The sequence below is a fragment of the Mesoplodon mirus genome, assembly GCF_964341445.2.
Source record: "Mesoplodon mirus genome assembly, chromosome: 16".
NCBI classification, from domain to species: Eukaryota; Metazoa; Chordata; class Mammalia; order Artiodactyla; family Ziphiidae; genus Mesoplodon; species Mesoplodon mirus.
In genome coordinates, this window is record NC_138992.1 from 65,848,144 (window position 1) to 65,872,259 (window position 24,116).

Here is a 24,116-nt window from a genome sequence, read left to right on the forward strand (position 1 = left end):
GACGCCGCCACCATCGCCGCCCACCGCCGACGCCGCCGCCCGCCGCCGCCGCCGCGGGGCCTGTGTGCGAGCGCGGGTCACTGTCCGCCCCGCCTTCCGGGGTGCCTGTGCACCCCGCCACTGCCGGGGTCCCGAGACCCGGGGACGGCTTTCCCGGGAAAGCGCACGGAGCGCCACGGGCCGCTGCAACGTCACGCCAGCCTCTGCCGCCGCAGGCCCGCCCCACACTGCGCGCCCCTCCCTCCCCTCTGCCTGAGTGAGCCAGAGCCCCCGAATCAGCGGCTCCTTTAAACCCGTCCTGTCTGAGCGAAGAACGGACGCCCTCCGGCGACCTACGCGCAGAGGCGGGGACAGGTCCAAGGCTGAGACCCGGGAGCTGTGAGAGCAGAGACAGGGAAATCTCTCTGTGCAGCCTCGGAGGCAGCGGATTAAAGCTCCACGGTCCATTTGATGTGCCCTGCGTCTGTGGAGTGCATGAATGAATAGCGAATCATCCCAAATTGGGGAAGTGGACTTTGAGGACAAGATTTAAGACTTTCCCCCCTTTTCCTCTTTTGACAACGAATTATTCCAAATTAAGGAGGTGGACTTAGAGAGCAAGATTTCAGACTTCTCGCCCCTTTCCTCTTTTTACAACGAATTATCCCAAATTGAGGAGGTGGACTTGGAGAGCAAGATTTTCGATTTTTCCCCCTGCTCTCTTTTTGTGAATGTGTATGTGTAATCTTCTGTGTAAGATTCTCTCTGTATAGCTTTGCTTCCACCATATGTCCCAGGGTTCTATCGGTCCGTTTTTTTTTTTTTCCCAATAATTACTTTCTAATTTTAATAACGCTACTATATTTCATACTTTATTCTATTTTACTTTACCTGCTCTTTCTTTTTTTCCTACCTTCCCTTCCTCCCTCCCTCCCCTCCTCCTTTCCTTCTTTTTCTTTCCTCCCTCCCTCCCACCCTTCTTCTTTCCACTTTCTTTTTCTTTCCTTCCTCCCTCCCTCCCTCCTGTCTTTCTTTCTTTCTTTCCTTCCTCCCTCCCTTCTTCCATTCACTCTTCCTTTTGCTTTTATTCCTCCCTCCCCCCTCCTTTCTTTCCTTCTCTCTTTCCATCCTTCCTCCCTCCCTCCCTCCTTCCTTTCTTTCTTTCTTCCTTCCTTCCTTTCTTCCTTTCTTTCCCTCTCTCTTTCTTTCTTCTACTAATTCTTTCTTTCTGCTTTTTCTCCCTGTTATTCTGAGCCGGGTGGATGAAAGGCTCTTGGTGCTGCAGCCAGGAGTCAGTGCTGTGCCTCTGAAGTGGGAGAGCTAACTTCAGGACACGGGTCCACAAGAGACCTCCCAGCTCCACATAATATCAAGCAGCGAAAATCTCCCAGAGATCTCCATCTCAACACCAGCACCCAGCTTCAGTCAACGACCAGCAAGCTACAGTGCTGGTCACCCTATGCCAAGCAACTAGCAAGGCAGGAACACAACCCCACCCATTAGCAGAGAGGCTACCTAAAAACATAATAAGACCATAGGCACCCCAAAACACACCACCAGACGTGGACCTGTCCACCAGAAAGACAAGATCGAGCCTCAACCACCAGAACACAGGCATTAGTCCCCCCCACCAGGAAGCCTACACAACCTACTGAAACAACCTTAGCCACTGGGGTCAGACACCAAAAACAACGGGAACTACGAATCTGCAGCCTGCAAAAAGGAGACCCCAAACACAGTAACATAAGCAAAATGAGAAGACAGAAAAACACACAGCAGGTGAAGGAGCAAGATAAAAACCTACCAGACCTAACAAATGAAGAGGTAATAGGCAGCCTACCTGAAAAAGAATTCAGAATAATGATAGTAAAACTGATCCAAGATTCTATTTCCAAGATCCATAATCTTGGAAATAGAATAGACAAAATGCAAGAAACAGTTAACAAGGACCTAGAAGAACTAAAGATGAATCAAGCATCGATTAAAAACACAATAAATGAAATGAAAAATACTCTAGATGGGATCAATAGCAGAATAACTGAGGCAGAAGAACGGATAAATGAGGTGGAAGATAAAATAGTGGAAATGACTGATGCAGAGCAAAATAAAGAAAAAAGAATGAAAAGAACAGAGGACAGTCTCAGAGACCTCTGGGACAACATTAAACGCACCAACATTCGAATTATAGGGGTTCCAGAAGAAGAAGAGAAAAAGAAAGGGACTGAGAAAATATTTGAAGAGATTATAGTTGAAAACTTCCCCAATATGGGAAAGGAAATAGTTAATCAAGTCCAGGAGGCACAGAGAGTCCCATAGAGCATAAATCCAGGGAGAAATACGCCAAGACACATATTAATCAAACTGTCAAAAATTAAACACAAAGAAATCATATTAAAAGCAGCAAGGCAAAAACAACAAATAACACACAAGGGAATCCCCATCAGGTTAACAGCTGATCTCTCAGCAGAAATTCTACAAGCCAGAAGGGAGTGGCAGGACATAATTAAAGTGATGAAGGAGAGAAACCTGCAACCAAGATTACTCTACCCAGCAAGGATCTCATTCAGATTTGAGGGAGAAATTAAAACCTTTACAGACAAGCAAAAGCTGAGAGAGTTCAGCACCACCAAACCAGCTTTACAACAAATGCTAAAGGAACTTCTCTAGGCAAGAAACACAACTGAAGGAATATACCTACAATAACGAACCCAAAGCAATTAAGGAAATGGGAATAGGAACATACATATCAATAATTACCTTAAATGTAAATGGACTAAATGCTCCCACCAAAAGACACAGAGTGGCTGAATGGATACAAAAACAAGACCCATATATATGCTGTCTACAAGAGACCCACTTCAGACCTAGAGACACATACAGATTGAAAGTAAGGGGATGGAAAAAGATATTCCATGCAAATGGAAATCAAAAGAAAGCTGGAGTAGCAATTCTTATATCAGACAAAATAGACTTTAAAATAAAGACTATTAGAAGAGACAAAGAAGGACACTACATAATGATAAAGGGATCGATCCAAGAAGAAGATATAACAATTGTAAATATTTATGCACCCAACATAGGAGCACCTCAATACATAAGGCAAATACTAACAGCCATAAAAGGGGAAATCGACAGTAACACAATCATAGTAGGGGACTTTAACACCCCACTTTCACCAATGGACAGATCATCCAAAATGAAAATAAATAAGGAAACACAAGCTTTAAATGATACATTAAACAAGATGGACTTAGTTGATATTTATAGGACATTCCATCCAAAAACAACAGAATACACATTTTTCTCAAGTGCTCATGGAACATTCTCCAGGATAGATCATATCTTGGGTCACAAATCAAGCCTTGGTAAATTTAAGAAAATTGAAATTGTATCAAGTATCTTTTCCGACCACAATGCTATGAGACTAGATATCAATTACAGGAAAAGATCTGTAAAAAATACAAACACATGGAGGCTAAACAATACACTACTCAATAATGAAGTGATCACTGAAGAAATCAAAGAGGAAATTTAAAAATACCTAGAAACAAATGATAATGGAGACACGACGACCCAAAACCTATGGGACGCAGCAAAAGCAGTTCTAAGGGGGAAGTTTATAGCAATACAATCTCACCTTAAGAAACAGGAAACATTTCGAGTAAACAACCTGACCCTGCACCTAAAGCAATTAGAGAAAGAAGAACAAAAAACCCCCAAAGCTAGCAGAAGGAAAGAAATCATAAAGATCAGATCAGAAATAAATGAAAAAGAAATGAAGGAAACGATAGCAAAGATCAATAAAACTAAAAGCTGGTTCTTTGAGAAGATAAACAAAATTGACAAACCATTAGCCACACTCATCAAGAAAAGAAGGGAGAAGACTCAAATCAATAGAATTAGAAATGAAAAAGGAGAAGTAACAACTGACACTGCAGAAATACAAAAGATCATGAGAGATTACTATAAGCAACTCTATGCCAATAAAATGGACAACCTGGAAGAAATGGACAAATTCTTAGAAATGCACAACCTGCCAAGACTAACTCAGGAAGAAATAGAAAATATGAATAGACCAATCACAAGCACTGAAATTGAAACTGTGATTAAAAATCTTCCATCAAACAAAAGCCCAGGACCCGATGGCTTCACAGGTGAATTCTATCAAACATTTAGAGAAGAGCTAACACCCATCCTTCTCAAACTCTTCCAAACAATATCAGAGGAAGGAACACTCCCAAACTCATTCTACGAGGCCACCATCACCTTGATACCAAAACCAGGCAAGGATGTCACAAAGAAAGAAAACTACAGGCCAATATCACTGATGAACATAGATGCAAAAATCCTCAACAAAATACTAGCAAACAGAATCCAACAGCACATTAAAAGGATCATACACCATGATCAAGTGGGGTTTATTCCAGGAATGCAAGGATTCTTCAATATACGCAAATCAATCAATGTGATACACCATATTAACAAGTTGAAGGAGAAAAACCATATGATCATCTCAATAGATGCAGAGAAAGCTTTCGACAAAATTCAACACCCATTTATGATAAAAACCCTGCAGAAAGTAGGCATAGAGGGATCTTTCCTCAACATAATAAAGGCCATATATGACAAACCCACAGCCAACATTGTCCTCAATGGTGAAAAACTGAAACCATTTCCACTAAGATCAGGAACAAGACAAGGTTGCCCACTCTCACCACTCTTATTCAACATAGTTTTGGAAGTTTTAGCCACAGCAATCAGAGAAGAAAAGGAAATAAAAGGAATCCATATTGGAAAAGAAGAAGTAAAGCTGTCACTGTTTGCAGATGACATGATACTATACATAGAGAATCCTAAAGATGCTACCAGAAAACTACTAGAGCTAATCAATGAATTTGGTAAAGTAGCAGGATACAAAATTAATGTACAGAAATCTCTGGCATTCCTGTACACTAATGATGAAAAATCTGAGAATGAAATCAAGAAAACACTCCCATTTACCATTGCAACAAAAAGAATAAAATATCTAGGAATAAACCTACCTAAGGAGACAAAAGACCTGTATGCAGAAAATTATAAGACACTGATGAAAGAAATTAAAGAAGATACAAACAGATGGAGAGATATACCATGCTCCTGGATTGGAAGAATCAATATTGTGAAAACGACTCTACTACCCAAAGCAATCTACAGATTCAATGCAATCCCTATCAAACTACCACTGGCATTTTTCACAGAACTAGAACAAAAAATTTCAAAATTTGTTTGGAAAAACAAAAGACCCCAAATAGCCAAAGCAATCTTGAGAACGAAAAACGGAGCTGGAGGAATCAGGCTCCCTGACTTCAGACTATACTACAAAGCTACAGTAATTAAGACAGTGTGGTACTGGCATAAAAACAGAAAGATAGATCAGTGGATCAGGATAGAAAGCCCAGAGATAAACCCACGCACATATGGCCAACTTATCTTTGATAAAGGAGGCAGGAATGTACAGTGGAGAAAGGACAGCCTCTTCAATAAGTGGTGCTGGGAAAACTGGACAGGGACATGTAAAAGTTTGAGATTAGATCATTCCCTAACACCATACACAAAAATAAGCTCAAAATGGATTAAAGACTTAAATGTAAGGCCAGAAACTATCAAACTCTTAGAGGAAAACATAGGTAGAACACTCTATGACATAAATCACAGCAAGATCCTTTTGGACCCACCTCCTAGAGAAATGGAAATAAAAACACAGATAAACAAATGGGACCTAATGAAACTTCAAAGCTTTTGCACAGCAAAGGAAACCATAAACAAGACCAAAAGACAACCCTCAGAATGGGAGAAAATATTTGCCAATGAAGCAACTGACAAAGGATTAATCTCCAAAATTTATAAACAGCTCATGCAGCTCAATAGCAAAAAAACAAACAACCCAATCCAAAAATGGGCAGAAGACTTAAATAGGCATTTCTCCAAAGAAGATATACAGACTGCCAACAAACACATGAAAGAATGCTCAACATCATTAATCATTAGAGAAATGCAAATCAAAACTACAATGAGATATCATCTCACACCAGTCAGAATGGCCATCATCAAGAAATCTAGAAACAATAAATGCTGGAGAGGGTGTGGAGAAAAGGGAACACTCTTGCACTGCTGGTGGGAATGTGAATTGGTACAGCCACTATGGAGAACGGTATGGAGGTTTCTTAAAAAACTACAAATAGAACTACCATATGACCCAGCAATCCCACTACTGGGCATATACCCTGAGAAAACCATAATTCAAAAAGAGACATGTACCAAAATGTTCATCGCAGCTCTATTCACAATAGCCCGGAGCTGGAAACAACCTAAGTGTCCATCATCGGATGAATGGATAAAGAAGATGTGGCACATATATACAATGGAATATTACTCAGCCATAAAAAGAAATGAAACTGAGCTATTTGTAATGAGGTGGACAGACCTAGAGTCTGTCATACAGAGTGAAGTAAGTCAGAAAGAGAAAGACAAATATCGTATGCTAACACATATATACAGAATTTTAAAAAAAAATGTCATGAAGAACCTAGGGGTAAAACGGGAATAAAGACACAGACCTACTTGAGAATGGACTTGAGGATATGGGGAGGGGGAAGGGTAAGTTGTGACAAAGTGAAAGAGAGGCATGGACATATATACACTACCAAACGTAAGGTAGATAGATAGTGGGAAGCAGCCGCAGAGCACAGGGAGATCAGCTCGGTGCTTTGTGACCGCCTGGAGGGGTGGGATGGGGAGGGTGGGAGGGAGGGAGATGCATGAGGGAAGGGATGTGGGAACAGATGTATATGTATGACTGATTCACTTTGTTATAAAGCAGAAACTAATAATAAAAAAAAAAAAAAAAAAAAATCTTCCAACAAACAGAAGTCCAGGACCAGATGGCTCCACAGGTAAATTCTATCAAGCATTTAGAGACGAGCTAACACCCATCCTTCTCAAACTCTTCCAAAAAATTGCAGAGGAAGGAACATTCCCAAACTCATTCTATGAGGCCACCATCACCCTGATACAAAAACCAGACAAAGATGTCACAAAAAAACTACAGGCCAATATCACTGATGAATATAGATACAAAAATCCTCAACAAAATACTAGCAAACAGAATCCAACAACACATTAAAAGGATCATACACCATGATCAAGTGGGGTTTATCCCAGGGATGCAAGGATTCTTCAATATATGCAAATCAATCAGTGTGATACACCATATTAACAAACTGAAGAATAAAAGCCATATGATCATCTCAATAGATGCAGTAAAAGCTTTTGACAAAATTCAACACCATTTATGATAAAAACTCTCCAGAAAGTGGGCATAGAGGGAACCTACCTCAACATAATAAAGGCCATATATTACAAACCCACAGCAAACATCATTCTCAATGGTGAAAAACTGAAAGCATTTCCTCTAAGATCAGGAACAAGACAAGGATGTCCACTCTCACCACTATTATTCAACAGAGTCTTGAAAGTCCTAGCCACGGCAATCAGAGAAGAAAAAGAAATAAAAGGAATACAAATTGGAAAAGAAAAGTAAAACTGTCACTGTATGCAGATGACATGATACTATACATAGAGAATCCTAAAAATGCCACCAGAAAACTACTAGAGCTAATCAATGAATTTGGTAAAGTTGCAGTATATAAAATTAATGCACAGAAATCTCTTGCATTCCTATACACTAATGATGAAAAATCTGAAAGAGAAATTAAGGAAACACTCCGATTTACCACTGCAACAAAAAGAATAAAATACCTAGGAATAAACCTACCTAAGGAGACAAAAGTCCTGTATGCAGAAAACTGTAAGACACTGATGAAAGAAATTAAAGATGATACCAACAGATGGAGAGATATACCATGTTCTTGGATTGGAAGAATCAACATTGTGAAAATGACAATACTACCCAAAGCAATCTACAGATTCAATGCAATCCCTATCAAATTACCAATGGCATTTTTTACAGAACTAGAACAAAAAATCTTAAAATTTGTATGGAGACACAGAAGACCCCGAATAGCCAAAGCAGTCTTGAGGGAAAAAAAATGGAGCTGGAGGAATCAGACTCCCTGACTTCAGACTATACTACAAAGCTACAATCATCAAGACAATATGGTACTGGCAAAAAAACAGAAATATAGATCAATGGAACAAGATAGAAAGCTCAGAGATAAACCCACACACCTATGGTCAACTAATCTATGACAAAGGAGGCAAGGATATACGATGGAGAAAAGAGAGTCTCTTCAATAAGTGGTGCTGTGAAAACTAGACAGCTCATGTAAAAGAATGAAATTAGAACATTCCCTAACACCATACACAAAAATAAACTCAGAATGGATTCAAGGGCTTCCCTGGTGGTGCAGTGGTTGAGAGTCCACCTGCCGATGCAGGGAATATGGGTTTGTGCCCCGGTCCAGGAAGATTCCACATGCCACGGAGCGGCTAGGCCTGTGAGCCGTGGCTGCTTAGCCTGTGTGTCCAGAGGCTGTGCTCCGCAACAGGCGAGGCCGCAACAGTGAGAGACCCGTGTACCACAAAAAAAAAAAAAATGGATTCGAGACCTAAATATAAGACTGGACACTATAAAACTCTTAGAGGAAAACATAGGAAGAACACTCTTTGACATAAATCACAACAAGATCTTTTTTGATCCACCTCCTAGAGTAATGGAAATAAAAATTAAAAAATGGGACCAAATGAAACTTAAAAGCTTTTGCACAGCAAAGGAAACCATAAACAAGATGAAAAGACAACCCTCAGAATGGGAGAAAATATTTGCAAACGAATCAATGGACAAAGGATTAATCTCTAAAATATATAAACAGCTCATGTGGCTCAATATTAAAGAAACAAACAACCCAATCAAAAAACGGGCAAAAAACCTAAATAGACATTTCTCCAAAGGAGACATACAGATGGCCAAGAAACACATGAAAAGCTGCTCAACATCACTAATTATTAGAGAAATGCAAATCAAAACTACAATGAGGTATCACCTCACACCAGTTAGAATGGGCATCGTCAGAAAATCTACAAACAACAAATGCTGGAGAGGGTGTGGAGAAAAGGGAACCCTCTTGCACTGTTGGTGGGAATGTAAATTGATACAGCCACTATGGAGAACAGTATGGAGCTTCCTTAAAAAACTAAAAATAGAACTACCATACGACCCAGCAATCCCACTACTGGGCATATACCCAGAGAAAACCATAATTCAAAAAGACACATGCACCCCAATGTTCATTGCAGCACTATTTACAATATCCAGGTCGTGGAAGCAACCTAAATGCCCATCGACAGATGAATGGATAAAGAAGTTGTGGTACATATATACTATGAAATATTACTCAGCCATAAAAAGGAATGAAATTGAGTCATTTGTTGAGACGTGGATGGATCTAGAGACTGTCATACTGAGTGAAGTAAGTCAGAAAGAGAAAAACAAATATCGTATATTAACTCATGTATGTGGAACCTAGAAAAATGATACAGATGAACCGGTTTGCAGGGCAGAAGTTGAGACACAGATGTAGAGAACAAACGTATGGACGCCAAGGGGGGAAAAGCGCAGGGGGTGGGGATGGTGGTATGTGTGCTGAATTGGGCAATTGGGATTGACACGTATACACTGATGTGTATAAAATTGATGACTGATAAGAATCTGCTGTATAAAAAATAAAATTAAATTTAAAAATTAAAATAATAACACCAGTCCAGCTGGTTCCATACATTTCAGTGACTCGAATCCCTCACCCTGGCCTCGGCCTTCAATTTCCAAATGCATTCACTTTGATTCCCTAAGCTTGTCTTCTCTTGGTGTCCTTGATACTGGTAGGCGGTGAAATTAGCTTTTTTCGACTCTAGGTATTTCTTCCATTTCCTCTTGAGTATTGTAGTTTCTTTCTTTCCCTTTTCTGAGTCTTGGGTCAAGTATGCTGGGTGACAACATGACAAAAGTTCAGTGACAAAAGGCATGGGAACAGATAGAAGCAGCCAAACAGGAGCATGTGGCAAAGGAGTGGAAGAGCTTGTCGTGCTTCATTTTTCATAATGTCACACGGGACCTGAGTCTGAAGCCTGGAACTTGGATTCACATTCCAAGTTCCAATTCTGGCTCTGTGCTCACTGGAAGAGTGATATTGACAAGTTCTTAACTCTTTTGAGGCTCAGTTTCCCCATTTGTAAAATGGAGATAACAATAAAGTCTAACCTCATAGGGTTATTAACTAAGCTCATGTAAAATACACAGCACAGTGTCTGCCACCTGATAGGTGCTCAGTAAATATGTGTTCCCACACCATCATTCAGTTCTTTTTTTTTTTTTTTTTGCGGTATGTGGGCCTCACTGTTGTGGCCTCTCCCATTGCGGAGCACAGGCTCCGGACGCACAGGCCCAGAGGCCATGGCTCACGGGCCCAGCCGCTCCGCGGCATGTGGGATCTTCCCAGACCGGGGCACGAACCCGTTTCCCCTGCATCGGCAGGCGGACTCTCAACCACTGCGCCACCAGGGAAGCCCCCATCATTCAGTTCTTGTAGCCGCTCAATCAATGGTAGTTATTATTAGGCTCATTATTACTTGGGAACACCTGCCTATAACTTTCTATTTTATATTCATTATATCATTTATTTAAGTTTTTATTTTCTGAAAAAGAACATCTTCCCAACAGTTGGTATTTTTAGAAGTCTCAATCTTCACTGTCCTTTTTTTTTCCCTTCACTGTCCTTTTCATAGATGCATGATTTTCTTTTGATATTGACTGATTTTTGTATTATTTCCATTTAATTTTCATCATGTCTATCATTTCAAATCCAGGATCCTCATGGAAGATCTTCAGAAAGTACTGGAAAAGGGAAGCAGTTTGCCAACCCAGAGAAGTCGAAGATCCGTCTCTGGATATAATTATGAAGTTTATCACTCCTTAGAAGAAGTATGTAATCAAAGGACCTTTTGTTGCTTTTTAACAAGTGCATCTTTATCATTTAAGTCTCAGGATTGGGAGAGAAGCGTAAGGACAGAGGCAGAGGCTATATGAAGAATACGTACAGCTCTTACATGGCCCAGGCACCTCAGTTCTCTTCCATTAAGCCTTTTACACTATATAAGTAGCAGCAAAATAATTTTAATTTCACCTGCTTTATCCAACACACCCCTACAATGGACAGGGGAAGTTCAATGGAGAGTGCAGTAAAGCTGCTATACAGTCGCCTCTCGGTATCTGAAGGGCATTGGGTCCAGGACCCCCTACAGATACCAAAATCATGGATACTCCAGTCCCTTGTGTACAATGGCATAGTACAGTCAGCCCTTGGTATCCAGTGGTTCTGCATCCCCAGATGTGGAGAGCTGACTGTAATTATGGTTATAAACACCCTAATTGAAAACCGCATGGACGGTAGAGCTAGCCAGACTTTGAGGGCAATGGTTTGGTTGAGGGGTAGAGTGAACTTTGATGTTTGCCCCATACCCTCTGCAAATTTGAGACCTCCCCAAAACCAAGCTTCATTTGTGGCACCTCAGGGACTGTTAGCTTGCTGTTATTTACTGTATCTGAGAAATACAAGGACCCATCCCCACTGCCACTACTGTACATCTGAGCAACAACTAGTTATTCTTCAAATCTCAGTTTAAGCAAGAAGAGAGCTGTTTCTGCTATCCCAGATGGGGTCAGAACTCCCTCCTCTCAACCCCCGGAGTACTGCTTGCATCCACAGTACCTGGATGTGATGATACCTATCATAGTTGTTAACTATGTTCCTGTATGATTATTTGATTAATGCCTTTCTCTCCTAATAAGCTGAAAGGGCCATGGGGACAAGCCATTGCTTTCTTGTTCACCACCGTATCTGCCGTGGCAAGCAAAGAGAGGCTTCCAAATAGATAGCTGTTGACAGAAGGACTCAATGGATGAGTACATACATTTTTTCATCCTTCCCCTGAATTGAGCACAGGAATGCCAGGCATAGAACAAATGAGATCCTGTTATATTCTTAAGAGAATTTTTGGTTCTCTTGATAACAACTTTCCTTTCAAAATTATTTCTGCATATTTCCTGTTTTTAATATACGTTTTAGAAGCTTGAAGGTACCAGCAATGGAAAGGATTTAGATAACTTGATGTACTTGCTATTAACGTGCACTAGAAAAAAAAGTCAAAAATTTAAAATATATTAATATAGATATGTACATATATGTAAATGTATGTGTGTGTGTGTGTGTGTATCCTGCTCATTAGACTAAATAGGGATAGAAAGAAAGGAAAATCTGTTTTTTGGTTGTTTTTTTTTTTTTAGAACAGATTCTTTCTTTCACATCATGGAACAGAGGGACACTTCTTTGTGACTTCCTTACTCCTTTATTGGGCTTCAAGTCAGAAATGTCACCCATCTTTCTAAGTGCCTTCTTTATCCATCTCAAATATAACGTTCCCCGATGACAGATAAATGTGTGTGAATGGATCAATGCAAATGTATCGCTGTTACTTGGGAAATTATTCAGAGTATGCCCTCCAATGTGTGGCTGGGTAGAATAAACCTTAAATGCAAAAGATAATGCCTTTTTCTTAGCACCTTCCGTTCAGTGGCAAATTATAATATAGAGGACTTCAATAAACACTTTCAAATAGTGGGGATGGTTTTCCTGAAGCTGATTTCTTTCTTTTCCTCTAAATTTTGGGGGGAAATGGAAATAAATATTGATTTTTCAAAAAGAACCCAGAACACATTGATTAATTTTCTGTAAAATTCTGCCATTAAGATGTTAATGACAAATAGTAGTAGAAGGTATGCTTTAAAAGGGGAACAATATAAAGACATAAAGCAACTATTTATAAAAGCAGAAAATAAAATGTAATTTTAAGTATCCTGAAGGAAATTAAAACTACAAAATTGGTTTTTCATTCAATTTTATACTCCACATATGCTTTTTTGAGTTCCTAACCCACTGTTGTCTTTTTGTTCTCTTGTTTACTAAAAGCTCCATAATTGTGAGAGTCTGACGTGGTTTTTATTTACTTGCTTTTAGATTCAAAATTGGATGCATCATTTGAATAAAACTCATTCAGGCCTCATTCACATGTTCTCTATTGGAAAATCATATGAGGGAAGATCTCTTTTTGTTTTAAAGGTAAAACTAAGAAATTAGTAATTAAATATTTACTAAACATTCATCGTTTTCAGCTTTGACTTATGGGGAAAAGAAACGAAATGGTATTTCATCGTGTCTCATATTTAATCTCACCTGGTAATTTAAGAAAAAAAATTTCCCTTAGGTTTTCGAGCCATATTTAATTTTTGCCATTGAGTATTCCGAAGAATACTGTTTCTTGGGCTTCTCTGGTGGCGCAGTGGTTGAGAGTCCGCCTACTGGTGCAGGGGACACAGGTTCGTGCCCCAGTCCGGGAGGATCCCACATGCCGCAGAGCGGCTGGGCCTGTGAGCCATGGCCTCTGGGCCTGCGCATCCGGAGCCTGTGCTCCGCAATGGGAGAGGCCACAACAGTGAGGCCCACGTACCGCAAAAAAAAAAAAAAAAAATTACTGTTTCTAAAACAGTATTTATGCACTTCAAAAATAATGACCGACATTGTGAATTGGTGCTGCTTACAATGAACCAATGCAAAACTACAGAAATGTGTAAGAAGGTATACGTCATTCCCAGCCCTTGAGCCTGCATTCTCTTTCAGCCACTGACCCATCTCTTCTCTGCCAAAGATCTAAAAAGATTTCCCTGCATCACTGTCTCTACTTCCTCAGCAACCATTCAGACCTTGACTCCCTGGCCTTTGCCCTCACAACACCTCTAAAACATGTGCGATGACCCCTACTTGCTTCTCCTCTCCGCTCAGACCATCCCCTCAGGTCTCCTCCAGTGGCTTCTCTCCCCTTGTTCTTTCCTTACGTGCTGGTGGCCCCAGGATTCTCTCCTCAGCTGTGCTCTCCCTCTCTCCACCCTGCCTGGATGGGCACATCCACCCCATGGTTTCAACAGTCATTCCAGACTTTTCTGTTCAGTGGAGTCTGCTCCCTGGTACTTACTGGACATTCATAGCTCATTGCCGCCTTGCCATCCTCATCTCGATACTCACCAAAGCACCTCAGACTCAGGATGGCACGGCCATGCTCCGGTCAGGAAACGTGAACCATCCTAAATTCCTCTCCTTTATTCTCACCACTTATTGAAATCTAACATGAAGAACTGACAATTCTTTCTTCTAACTTTTGGATTTGTCAAAACCTCTTTTCTTGTCCTCACTGCTATTGCCCTAGCTTGTTTCTGGATCTGTTCTCCCTGACTATTGCAGTCAGAGCAGCCTCAGGACTGAACTTCCCTGTGAGTCCCCATCCTCTACCCTCTCGTCCATCTACACACACACACCTCCCATGGAATACAGGATGAAGCCTGATCTCTGTTACTTAGTGTCCAGGAATTTCATGTGTCTTCTGCCTCTGTGTCCTCATACCCCAGAAGCAGCTGCTCAAACATGGTGTGCTCAGATTCCCTTCCAAGCTTGAGATGCCTTCTTTCACTTGTCTGCCAGGCAAGCTTCAAGTCTTGCTCAACTCTTCAAGGGCTCCTCTTTTGCTCCACAGGGAAATGAGACACAGCACCCGAGTTGCCAAAGTAACTTATATATATTCACATTATAATGATTAATTGGTCGTGTGTCTGCCCTCCTCTACTACCATATAAATTCCTTGTCTTCTCATCTCTGAATCTCCAAGGCCAAGCACTGTGTCTGACATTAAAAAGGATTTCCTAAAGCCTTGGTTGAGTGAATTAATGAATGAATGAAAACTAGATCCCCTATCATGTCAAGAGCCATCAACTGATAACTGGGTTAGAAACCGTGTTATAAATGAAATTGATATAATAGGATAATAGAGAAAAGTCTGTCATTTGACTCTACAAATCATTTTGTGTTTCCCTTTGGTATTGTAATAAAATTTGACTTTCTCTACATATAAGGCATAGCTATTTCTTTAATAGATATTGCTTGGGAATACTTCTGATTCCCTGCATGGGGAGGGCAGTGGAGAGAAAGAGGGCAAGGATGAGGGAGAGGGAGGGAAAAAATTAGCTTCTTACTTAAGTCACATATTACATGAAAATGGAGAAGCAAGCCTATTTAAGCAATGGCATTTTCCCTGTGTATTTTCTACTTCTTTGATTCGTAATTAAGACAATAAATTTATTCTTTCTGCATAAACAAGCCTGGACTTCTGAAATCGATAGGAAATCTCTGTCTTTTTTACGGGTTACTTAATGAACCCAACTCTAGTGAAGTATTATGCTGAAACCATATTAAATTATGCTGGTCAGTAAATCCAAAAATAAAAGCCTGCATTGGTTACTATGAATACTCTTGTTTTCAGCTGGGCAGAAGATCACGAGCTTACAAAAGAGCTGTCTGGATAGACTGCGGTATTCATGCAAGAGAATGGATTGGTCCTGCCTTTTGTCAGTGGTTTGTAAAAGAAGTAAGTTAAACCCTTTACAGAGTGTCCATTCTCGCTAGCCAGTGTTTTTATTCTGCTCAAGGAACAAAACTGGGAATGTGAAGCCAGCAGTATCTGATGGAATGATAGTAACACCGTGATTTTGTGGGTTTCTTCTATGTTTATGAAGCCCTCTCAAAACCCTGGCTCAGTTTATCTTCAGCTCTGCCCTTGGAGGTGGGAATTACCAACCCTCATTAAAGAGAAGGAACCTGAGATTCAGAGCGTTTATGAATTCGTGACAAATTAGGAACCAACCATAGTAGCTGACATATAGCAAAAGGCTAAAAATCCAATTTATGGTGTTCCAGAACAGTTTCTCATGTGATATTCTCTTGTCTTCTCTGTCAAAATGATCTCATGTATGCTATAGCAATAAAGAGATGAGCAAGTGACTGCATTTTGCCCTCCTGCTATGGATCTGTGATTTAGATACCAAAGACCTTTAGCATCTGTGCATTTAACATTCTCTGTTACAGTACTTTTCACTGACTCTAATGGTTGATGACTCGTGGTGATTTCTCATTTTCTGAAGGCTTCATTTAAGTCATAAGCCCTCTAAGACTAGTGTATTGAGTGGGTTCTTATCCCAGGAGTGGGCCGACCTCATGGATGAACATCTTAATATGTTCTGATATTTTTCTACTGTCAAGAATGCAATGACTTTCAGGGTTTTTTATAACCTTTACTTCTTAGTATTTTTTTTTAAGACTCCTAAAAAAAGCCAACGGGGGCCTCCCTGGTGGCACAGTGGTTGAGAGTCCATCTGCCGATGCAGGGGACATGGGTTCGTGCCCCGGTCCGGGAAGATCCCACATGCTGCAGAGCAGCTGGGCCCGTGAGCCATGGCCGCTGAGCCTGCGCATCTGGAGCCTGTGCTCCGCAACGGGAGAGGCCACAACAGTGAGAGGCCTGCGTACCACAAAAAAAAAAAAAAAAAAAAAAAAATGCCAAAGACTAGTACTGGCAATAATAGTGAAGAAGTCTAAGGGAAGGAAGGTTCTTAGCCAGAAAAAAACCCCTACAAATTACTCATAGAAAGAGAGGCATGGACATATATACACTACCAAACGTAAGGTAGATAGATAGTGGGAAGCAGCCGCAGAGCACAGGGAGATCAGCTCGGTGCTTTGTGACCGCCTGGAGGGGTGGGATGGGGAGGGTGGGAGGGAGGGAGATGCATGAGGGAAGGGATGTGGGAACAGATGTATATGTATGACTGATTCACTTTGTTATAAAGCAGAAACTAATAAAAATAAATAAATAAATAAATAAAAGAAAACCATTAAGGATACAAAAGATATTTAAATATTTCAGTTATATTTCACTATGTTTTATGGGAAAATTATGCGACCTAGTAAGGTTTATGATTTTGAAGGCTCTCCTAGTCTTAGAAAATATGCCCCACAAATGTCAATACTGGGGGGCTTCCCTGGTGGCGCAGTGGTTGAGAGTCCGCCTGCCGATGCAGCGGACACGGGTTCAAGCCCTGATCTGGGAAGATCTCACATGCCGCGGAGCAACTAAGCCCGTGCGCCACAGCTACTGAGCCTGCGCTCGAGGCTGTGAACCACAACTACTGAGCCTGCGAGCCACAACTAGTGAAGTCTGTGCACCTAGAGCCCGTGCTCCACAACAAGAGAAGCCACCACAATGAGAAGCCCACACACCGCAACAAAGAGTAGCCCCCGCTCTCCGCAACTAGAGAAAGCCTGCGTGCAGCAACAAAGACCCAATTCAGCCAAAAATAAATAAATAAATTTATTTTTTTAAAGTCAATACTGTATTAATTTGTAAAATCTGCCTCTCTACCACAACCAAACCCACAAAAGTATTCTTAATTTTATAATGTAATAATAAAATTTTCAAACTATTCCCACTCAGTGTATTGAGCAATTCATATTCTCTTAAAATTCCATTTCATCCTGGTAGGATAAATGCAAAAGCTAACAAATTGTTAACTCTACCACCTTGCATTAGATATCCATTGTATACATACAACATATTGTCTGCTGTCTTTTCAAAAGGAAAAGGGGCAAAATGGTTAAGAACAGAACATCTATTGTTTATAGACTATGGTCCAGTGTATTATTGTAGAACATAAGAATTTATCTCCCAAACATTTTACCTCACCCCCACATGTGCAACTTCTTTATAACACCTAAACTTACTTTATTTGTTCATGTGGTAATTGTTTGTCTCTTCCTATACCAATGCCAAAGGCAGAGACTCTATTTATCTTGTTCATTGCCAAATCCCCAGTACCTAGAACAACACTTGGCACTTAATAGTGCTTCAGTTATTTGTGAATGAATGGGAATGTGAGAAGCCAGTGGTTATGATATGGAAAGATTTCTGGGAGATGACTTACAATTCATCTCCTAAGGATATGGTACCACCTGGACTTTTGCAGTACACAACCTGTACAGCCATACACAGCAGCCCTAAAACCCAAGCTAAATTTCCAAGGAAGAGGAGGACACAGTGTAACCACAGAAAAAGGAACAGGCATGTATGGTGACTGTCAGTTGAGGGTAGTTCATTTTGGAGCAAGAGCAAGAAGCATCAATTAAGATTAGGCTCCAGGGACTTCCCTAGTGGTGCAGTGGTTAAGAATCCACCTGCCAAGGCAGGGGACATGGGTTCGAGCGCTGGTTCAGGAAGATCCCACATGCCACAGAGCAGCTAAGCCCACGTGCCACAACTACTGAGCCCGAATGCCACAACTACTGAAGCCCGCGCGCCTACAGCCTGTGCTCCACAACAAGAGAAACCACCACAATGAGAAGCCCATGCACCACGATGAAGAGTAGCCCCCACTCACTGCAACTAGAGAAAGCCCGCACACAGCAATGAAGACCCAACGCAGCCAAAAAATTTTTTTAAATTCTTTAAAAATTAAAAAAAATTTTTAAAGAATAGGCTCCATTTCACCAAAGATGAGTGAGGAAAGGCTTCTCCTCCCTCCTGCACCAAGCCAACTTCAAACACACAGATGAGTCTATTTCTGGGCCTCTGCTACCCTTTCCATACCTCTCTTACTCTCGCTGTTTATGGTGGTCACTTACCCCTCCATTTAATCAGGAACATTTCCCATCTGAGTCAGGGCAGCAACAGAAGTGGAAAAAAAAAGGAGGCCTACCGGTCAGTGGTCCCAGTGTCCTTGTGGAAGCAATGGGGCTGCCACATGATAGCAATGACCGAAGATAGCATCACAGGCTTGTAAGAAACGTTCTCATCTTGGCTTGAAGCCCCTGTTCCCATAGAATGGCAGTGTTGGGGCCAGAGGGAATGGGGACTTCAAAGATTTAAGTAACCTTAAGCCTGCCCAGCATTGAAGCATCATATCTTATACACTAAGTCCCTGGTTAAATCCTCAGTCTCCCACAGAGGGCAGGGGGTGTCTGGTCCAAGAGGGGCTCCAGGCAGTGTCCCTTCCAGAGGTCACCTCCCCTCCACCACCAAAATCCCAAGACAGGCTCCCAGGCTCTCAACTCCTCTAATTTCTATGGCACCTCTGGGGGCACCAGGGAATCTCTGGGCTCTTTCTCCCAGGAGACCCTAAGAGGCTATGTCAAGCCCTCTCTTGGCTGACACATACCGCACTGTTGATTGTCTCCTCCTGTGCCCCTCGTTGGCACATGAGACCTCTCAGAAAGACACATGGTGAACAAGGACCCAGGTTCCCTTTTCTTACATGTTTTACTCCAATCTGGCAGTGGTTTCTACCATCTCTTGATTTCCCTGGAATTTCAACCCCCAAAGAAGGGGACGGTGTCAGAAGCCAAAATTTTGGCTTCTTTCCTTTGCTTTCTCTCTTTCTTGGTGTTTTCCCCCAAATTCAACAGCTTAAAACAACAAACATCTATTACTTGATAGTTTCTGTGGGTCAGCAATCTAGGCACAGCTTAGCTGGGTGCCTCTGGCTAAGGGTCTCTCACAAGGCACAGTCAAGGTGCCAGCTGGAGCTTTGGCCATCTCAAGGCTTGTATGGGGGATCTGTTTCTGAGCTCATTCATGTGGCTGCTGGCAGCCTCAGGTCCCCTAGGGCTGTGAGCCAGAGACATCAGTTCCTTGCCACGTGGGCATCGCCATAGGAGAGCTCACAACCCAGCACCTGGCTGCCCTCAGAGCAGATGAGAGGGAGAGAGGGAGAGAGCATGAACAGGCCCAAGACAGAAACCACAGTCTCTTTGTAACCTAATTTCAGAAGTGACATCCCCCCATCACTTTTGCCATATTCTGTCCATTAGAAGTGAGTCAATAGGTCTAGACTGTATTCAAGGGGAGGGCACTACCCAAGAGCATGAATGCCAAGAAGTGGAAATCACTGGGGAGGCTGCCAACCATACCTTGGTGGGACTTTCCCCACAGCCACCACTATAATGTTTGCATCCTTACTCAAATGTGAACTGGAAGAAAACCCATCAAGTCCTAAATCCTGATAGAACAGCAGATTGCACAGAGGTTACATGCACACATTTAGTAGTCAGACAGCCCTGGGTTGGAATGCCAGCTCTGCCATTTCCCAGCTGTATGACCTTGGCGGGCAAGTCGTTTAACCTCTCTGAACCTCAGTATTAATAATATGTGACACACTGGTTTACTGGGAGGATTAAATTATATAATTCTTGTAAAGGTCTTAACAGAGTGCTTAGCATATAATCAGCAGTTAATAAAATCAACTCAGTAGTGGTATCAGCAAGTTCGTATTCTAAAATAACCAAAGAGAATCATTAGAAAGAAGTCAACCAGGATATGAAAGAACTCAACAACACTATCAACCAACAGGATCTAAGTCACATTTATGGATCATCCAACCCAACAACAGCAGAATACACATTCTTTTCAAGTGCCTACGGAACATATACCAAGATATACCATAACATGGACCAAAATACAAACCTCAACAAATTTAAAGGAAATGAAATCAGACAGACTGTGTTTTCTGACAACAATGAAATCAAACTAGAAATTGGGGGCAGAAAGATAACAGGAAACCTCCAAACACTTGGAAATTAAGATGCTTCTGAATTATCCATGGGTCAAAGATAAAATCTCAAGGGAAATTTTAAAAATACATTGAACTGAATGAAAACGAAAATACAACATATCAAAATTTGTGGGACACAGCTAAAACAATGCTAAGAGGGAAATTTATAGCACTAAATGCATACATTAGAAAAGAGGGAAATTCTCAAAACAGTAATCAAAGCTCTCACCTCAAGAACCTAGAAAAAGAATAGAAAATAAAGCCAAAGCAAGCAGAAGGAAGTAATATGGATAAGAGCAAAAATCAATGAAATTGAAAACAGAAAATCACTAGAGAAAATCAGTGAAACAAGGAACTGGTTCTTGAAAAGATCGATGAAATTAACAAAGTTCTAGCAAGAGAGACAAAGAAAAAAGAAGATACAAATTACCAATGTTAGGAGTGAAAGAGATGTCACTACAAACCCTGCAGATATCAAAAGGACAATAAGAGAATACTATGTATGACCCTACACATATAAATTTGACAGCGTAGGCAAAATGTACCAGTAAATTGAAAAACACAAACTATTACAACTCATCCATTATGAAATAATTTGAATATGCCTATTACTATTAAGGACACTGAATTTGTAATTTTAAAATTCAAAAAGAGGAAAGAAAGAAATCTCCAGACCCAGAAGGTTTTACTGAAGAATTCTACCAAATGTTTAAAGAATTGAGACCAATTCTACACAATCTGAGACATGAGAAGAGGAGAGAATATTTTCAATTCATTTATAGAGCTAGTATTACCCTAATACAAAAATCAGACAAAAACAATAGGAAACAAAACTAGAAAATAGATTCAGAGATCTTTAACGAAATATTAGCAAATAGAATTTAGTAATCTAAAAAATAATTCTACACCATGACCAAGGGGGGTTTATTGCAAGGATCCAAGCCCATTTTAATATTTGAAATTCAACCAATGTAATCTACCATATTAACAAACTGAAGAACAGATAAGTCTACATAATCTTATCAACTGATACAGAAAAAGACCTTGACAAACTTCAACATTCATGGTAAAAACTCCCAGAAAAACAGGAATAGAGGGGAACTTCCTCAATTTTATAAAGAACATCTATGAAAATCCTACAGCAAACATTATACCTAATGGTAAATGACCAAATGCTTCCTCCTAAGGTCAGGAACAAGGTAAGAATGTCCACTCTCACCACTCTTAATTAACATAGTGCTGAAAGTTCTAGTCCATAGAAGAAGAGGAAATAAAAGACATACAGATCAGAAAGGAATAAATAAAATTTTCCTATTTGTCAATGACATGATCGTCTACACAGAAAATCCCAAGGACTCTACAGGGAAATAGAACTAGTGAGTGAGTTCAGCAAGATCACAGGACAGAAAATAAACATACAAAAATCAACTGTATTTCTATATACTAGCAATGAACATGTGGATGCTGAAATTAAAAATATAATACCATTTATAATTACTTGTAAGATGAAATACTTAGGAGTAAATCTAACAAAACAAGTATAGGACTTATATGCTGAAAACAACAAAACACTGATCAAAAAAAATCAAGCAAAATCTAAATATACAGAGAGACCTACCATATTCATGGATTGGAAGACTCAATACAGAAAAATGTCAATTATCCCCAAATTGATATATGTTTAACATAATTTCTATAAAAATTCCAGCAAGACTTTTTGTAGATATAGGTTAACTTATTCTAAAATTTATATGGAGGGCTTTCCTGGTGGCGCAGTGGTTGAGAGTCCGCCTACCTATGCAGGGGACGCGGGTTCGTGCCCTGGTCTGGGAGGATCCCACATGCTGCGGAGCGGCTGGGCTTGTGAGCCATGGCCGCTGGGCCTGTGCATCCGGAGCCTGTGCTCCCCAATGGGAGAGGCCACGACAGTGAGAGGCCCACGTACCACAAAAAAATAAATAAATAAATAAATAAATAATAAAATAAAATTTATATGGAAAGGCAAAGGAACTAGAAGAGCTAAAACTATTTTGTAAAAGAATCATTCTACCCAACTTCAAGACGTATTATATCGCTGGTCATCAAAAGTATGTGGTACTGGTGAAGGGACACAGACAAATGGAACAGAAGACCCAGAAAGAGACCTACACAAACATGCCCAAGTGATTTTCAACAAAGGTGCAAAAGCAATTCAATGAAGGAAAGACATACTGTGCAACAGATGGTGCTGGAGCAAGTGGACTTCCATAGGCAAATAAATGAATTTCAACCCAAGTCTCATTGCTTATACAAAAATTAACTCAAAATGGATCACGGACTTAAATGTAAAATGTAAAATTATAAAACTTTTATAATAGGAAGAAATCTTCAGTATCTAAAGCTAGGCAAAAAAGTCCTTAGACTTGACACAAAAAGCATGCTCCATAAAAGTAAAAGTTGATAAAATGGACATTATCAAACATAATAAAAATTTTAAACTTTGCTCTGTGAAAGGCCCTGTTAAGAAGAAGAAAAATACAGGCTACAAACTTTGCCATATATCTGAGAAAGGATTCATATTTGGATATATAAACTCAAAACGTAACAAAAAAAGGCAAGCAATCCAATTAGAAAACGGGCAAAAGACAAAGAGACATTTCACCAAAAGGAGTATACAGATGGCAAAAAAAAAAAAAAGCACACAAAAAGATGCCATTTGGGCAATTCAAATTCAAACCACAATGAGCTATCACTAGACACTTGTCAGAATGGCTAAAATCACACACACACACACACACACACACACACACACACACACACACACACACACGGGGGAAAGGGGGAGAGACTGTCTCACCAGCCAATGCTGGGGAGGATGGGGAAAAACTGGATTGCTCACACACTGCTGGTGGGAATGTAAAACAATGGAGCTACTGCTGAAAACAGTTAACGGTTTCTTTTAAAAGAAGACATGCCACTATCATATAACCCAATAACTGCACTCTCAGCATTTATCCCAGAGAAATTAAAACTTATGTTCGCTCAAAAATCTGTACATGAATTTTTATAGCAGCTTTATCTATAACAACCAAAAACTGGAAACAAGCCAGATATCCTTCAATGGGCAAATGGTTAAACAAACTAGTACATGCGTACCATGAAAAACTACTCAGCAAACCAAAAAAAAAGGAACGAACTATGGAAACACAAAACAATGTGAATGAATCTCCAGAGAATTATACAATGAAAAACCAATCCCAAATAGATAGTGTATGATTTCATTTATATAATATTCTTGAGGTGATAAGATTACAGTTGACTCTTAAACAACATGGGTTTGAACTGCAGGGGTCTACTTATACACAGATTTTTCTCAATAAATACGTACTACAGTACTACATGATCCTCAGTTGGTTGAATCCCGGGATGTGAAACAGTAGCTACGGAGGGCCAACTGTAAAGTTATACGTGGATTTCCAACTGCTTTGGGACGGTGAGCAACCCAATCCGCACATTGTTCAAGGGTCAACTGTATAGAAATGGAGAAGAGATTAGTGGTTGCTGGGGGTTAAGGAATGTGGATGTGGCTATAAAAGGGCATCATGAGGGGTCTTTGTAGCGATGG

General features: G+C 40.5%; 1 protein-coding gene across 1 annotated transcript in view; it reads left to right on the forward strand.

Annotated features, from left to right (window-relative positions):
- CPA6 (carboxypeptidase A6) overlaps window positions 1-24,116 on the forward strand; it is a 273,469-nt gene that overhangs the window by 188,809 nt on the left and 60,544 nt on the right. Inside the window, exons 4-6 of the mRNA XM_082600904.1 lie at window positions 10,840-10,954; window positions 13,047-13,148; window positions 15,397-15,501. Of these exons, the coding sequence (XP_082457030.1) occupies window positions 10,840-10,954; window positions 13,047-13,148; window positions 15,397-15,501 (322 nt within the window). The remainder of the gene's footprint in view (window positions 1-10,839; window positions 10,955-13,046; window positions 13,149-15,396; window positions 15,502-24,116) is intronic.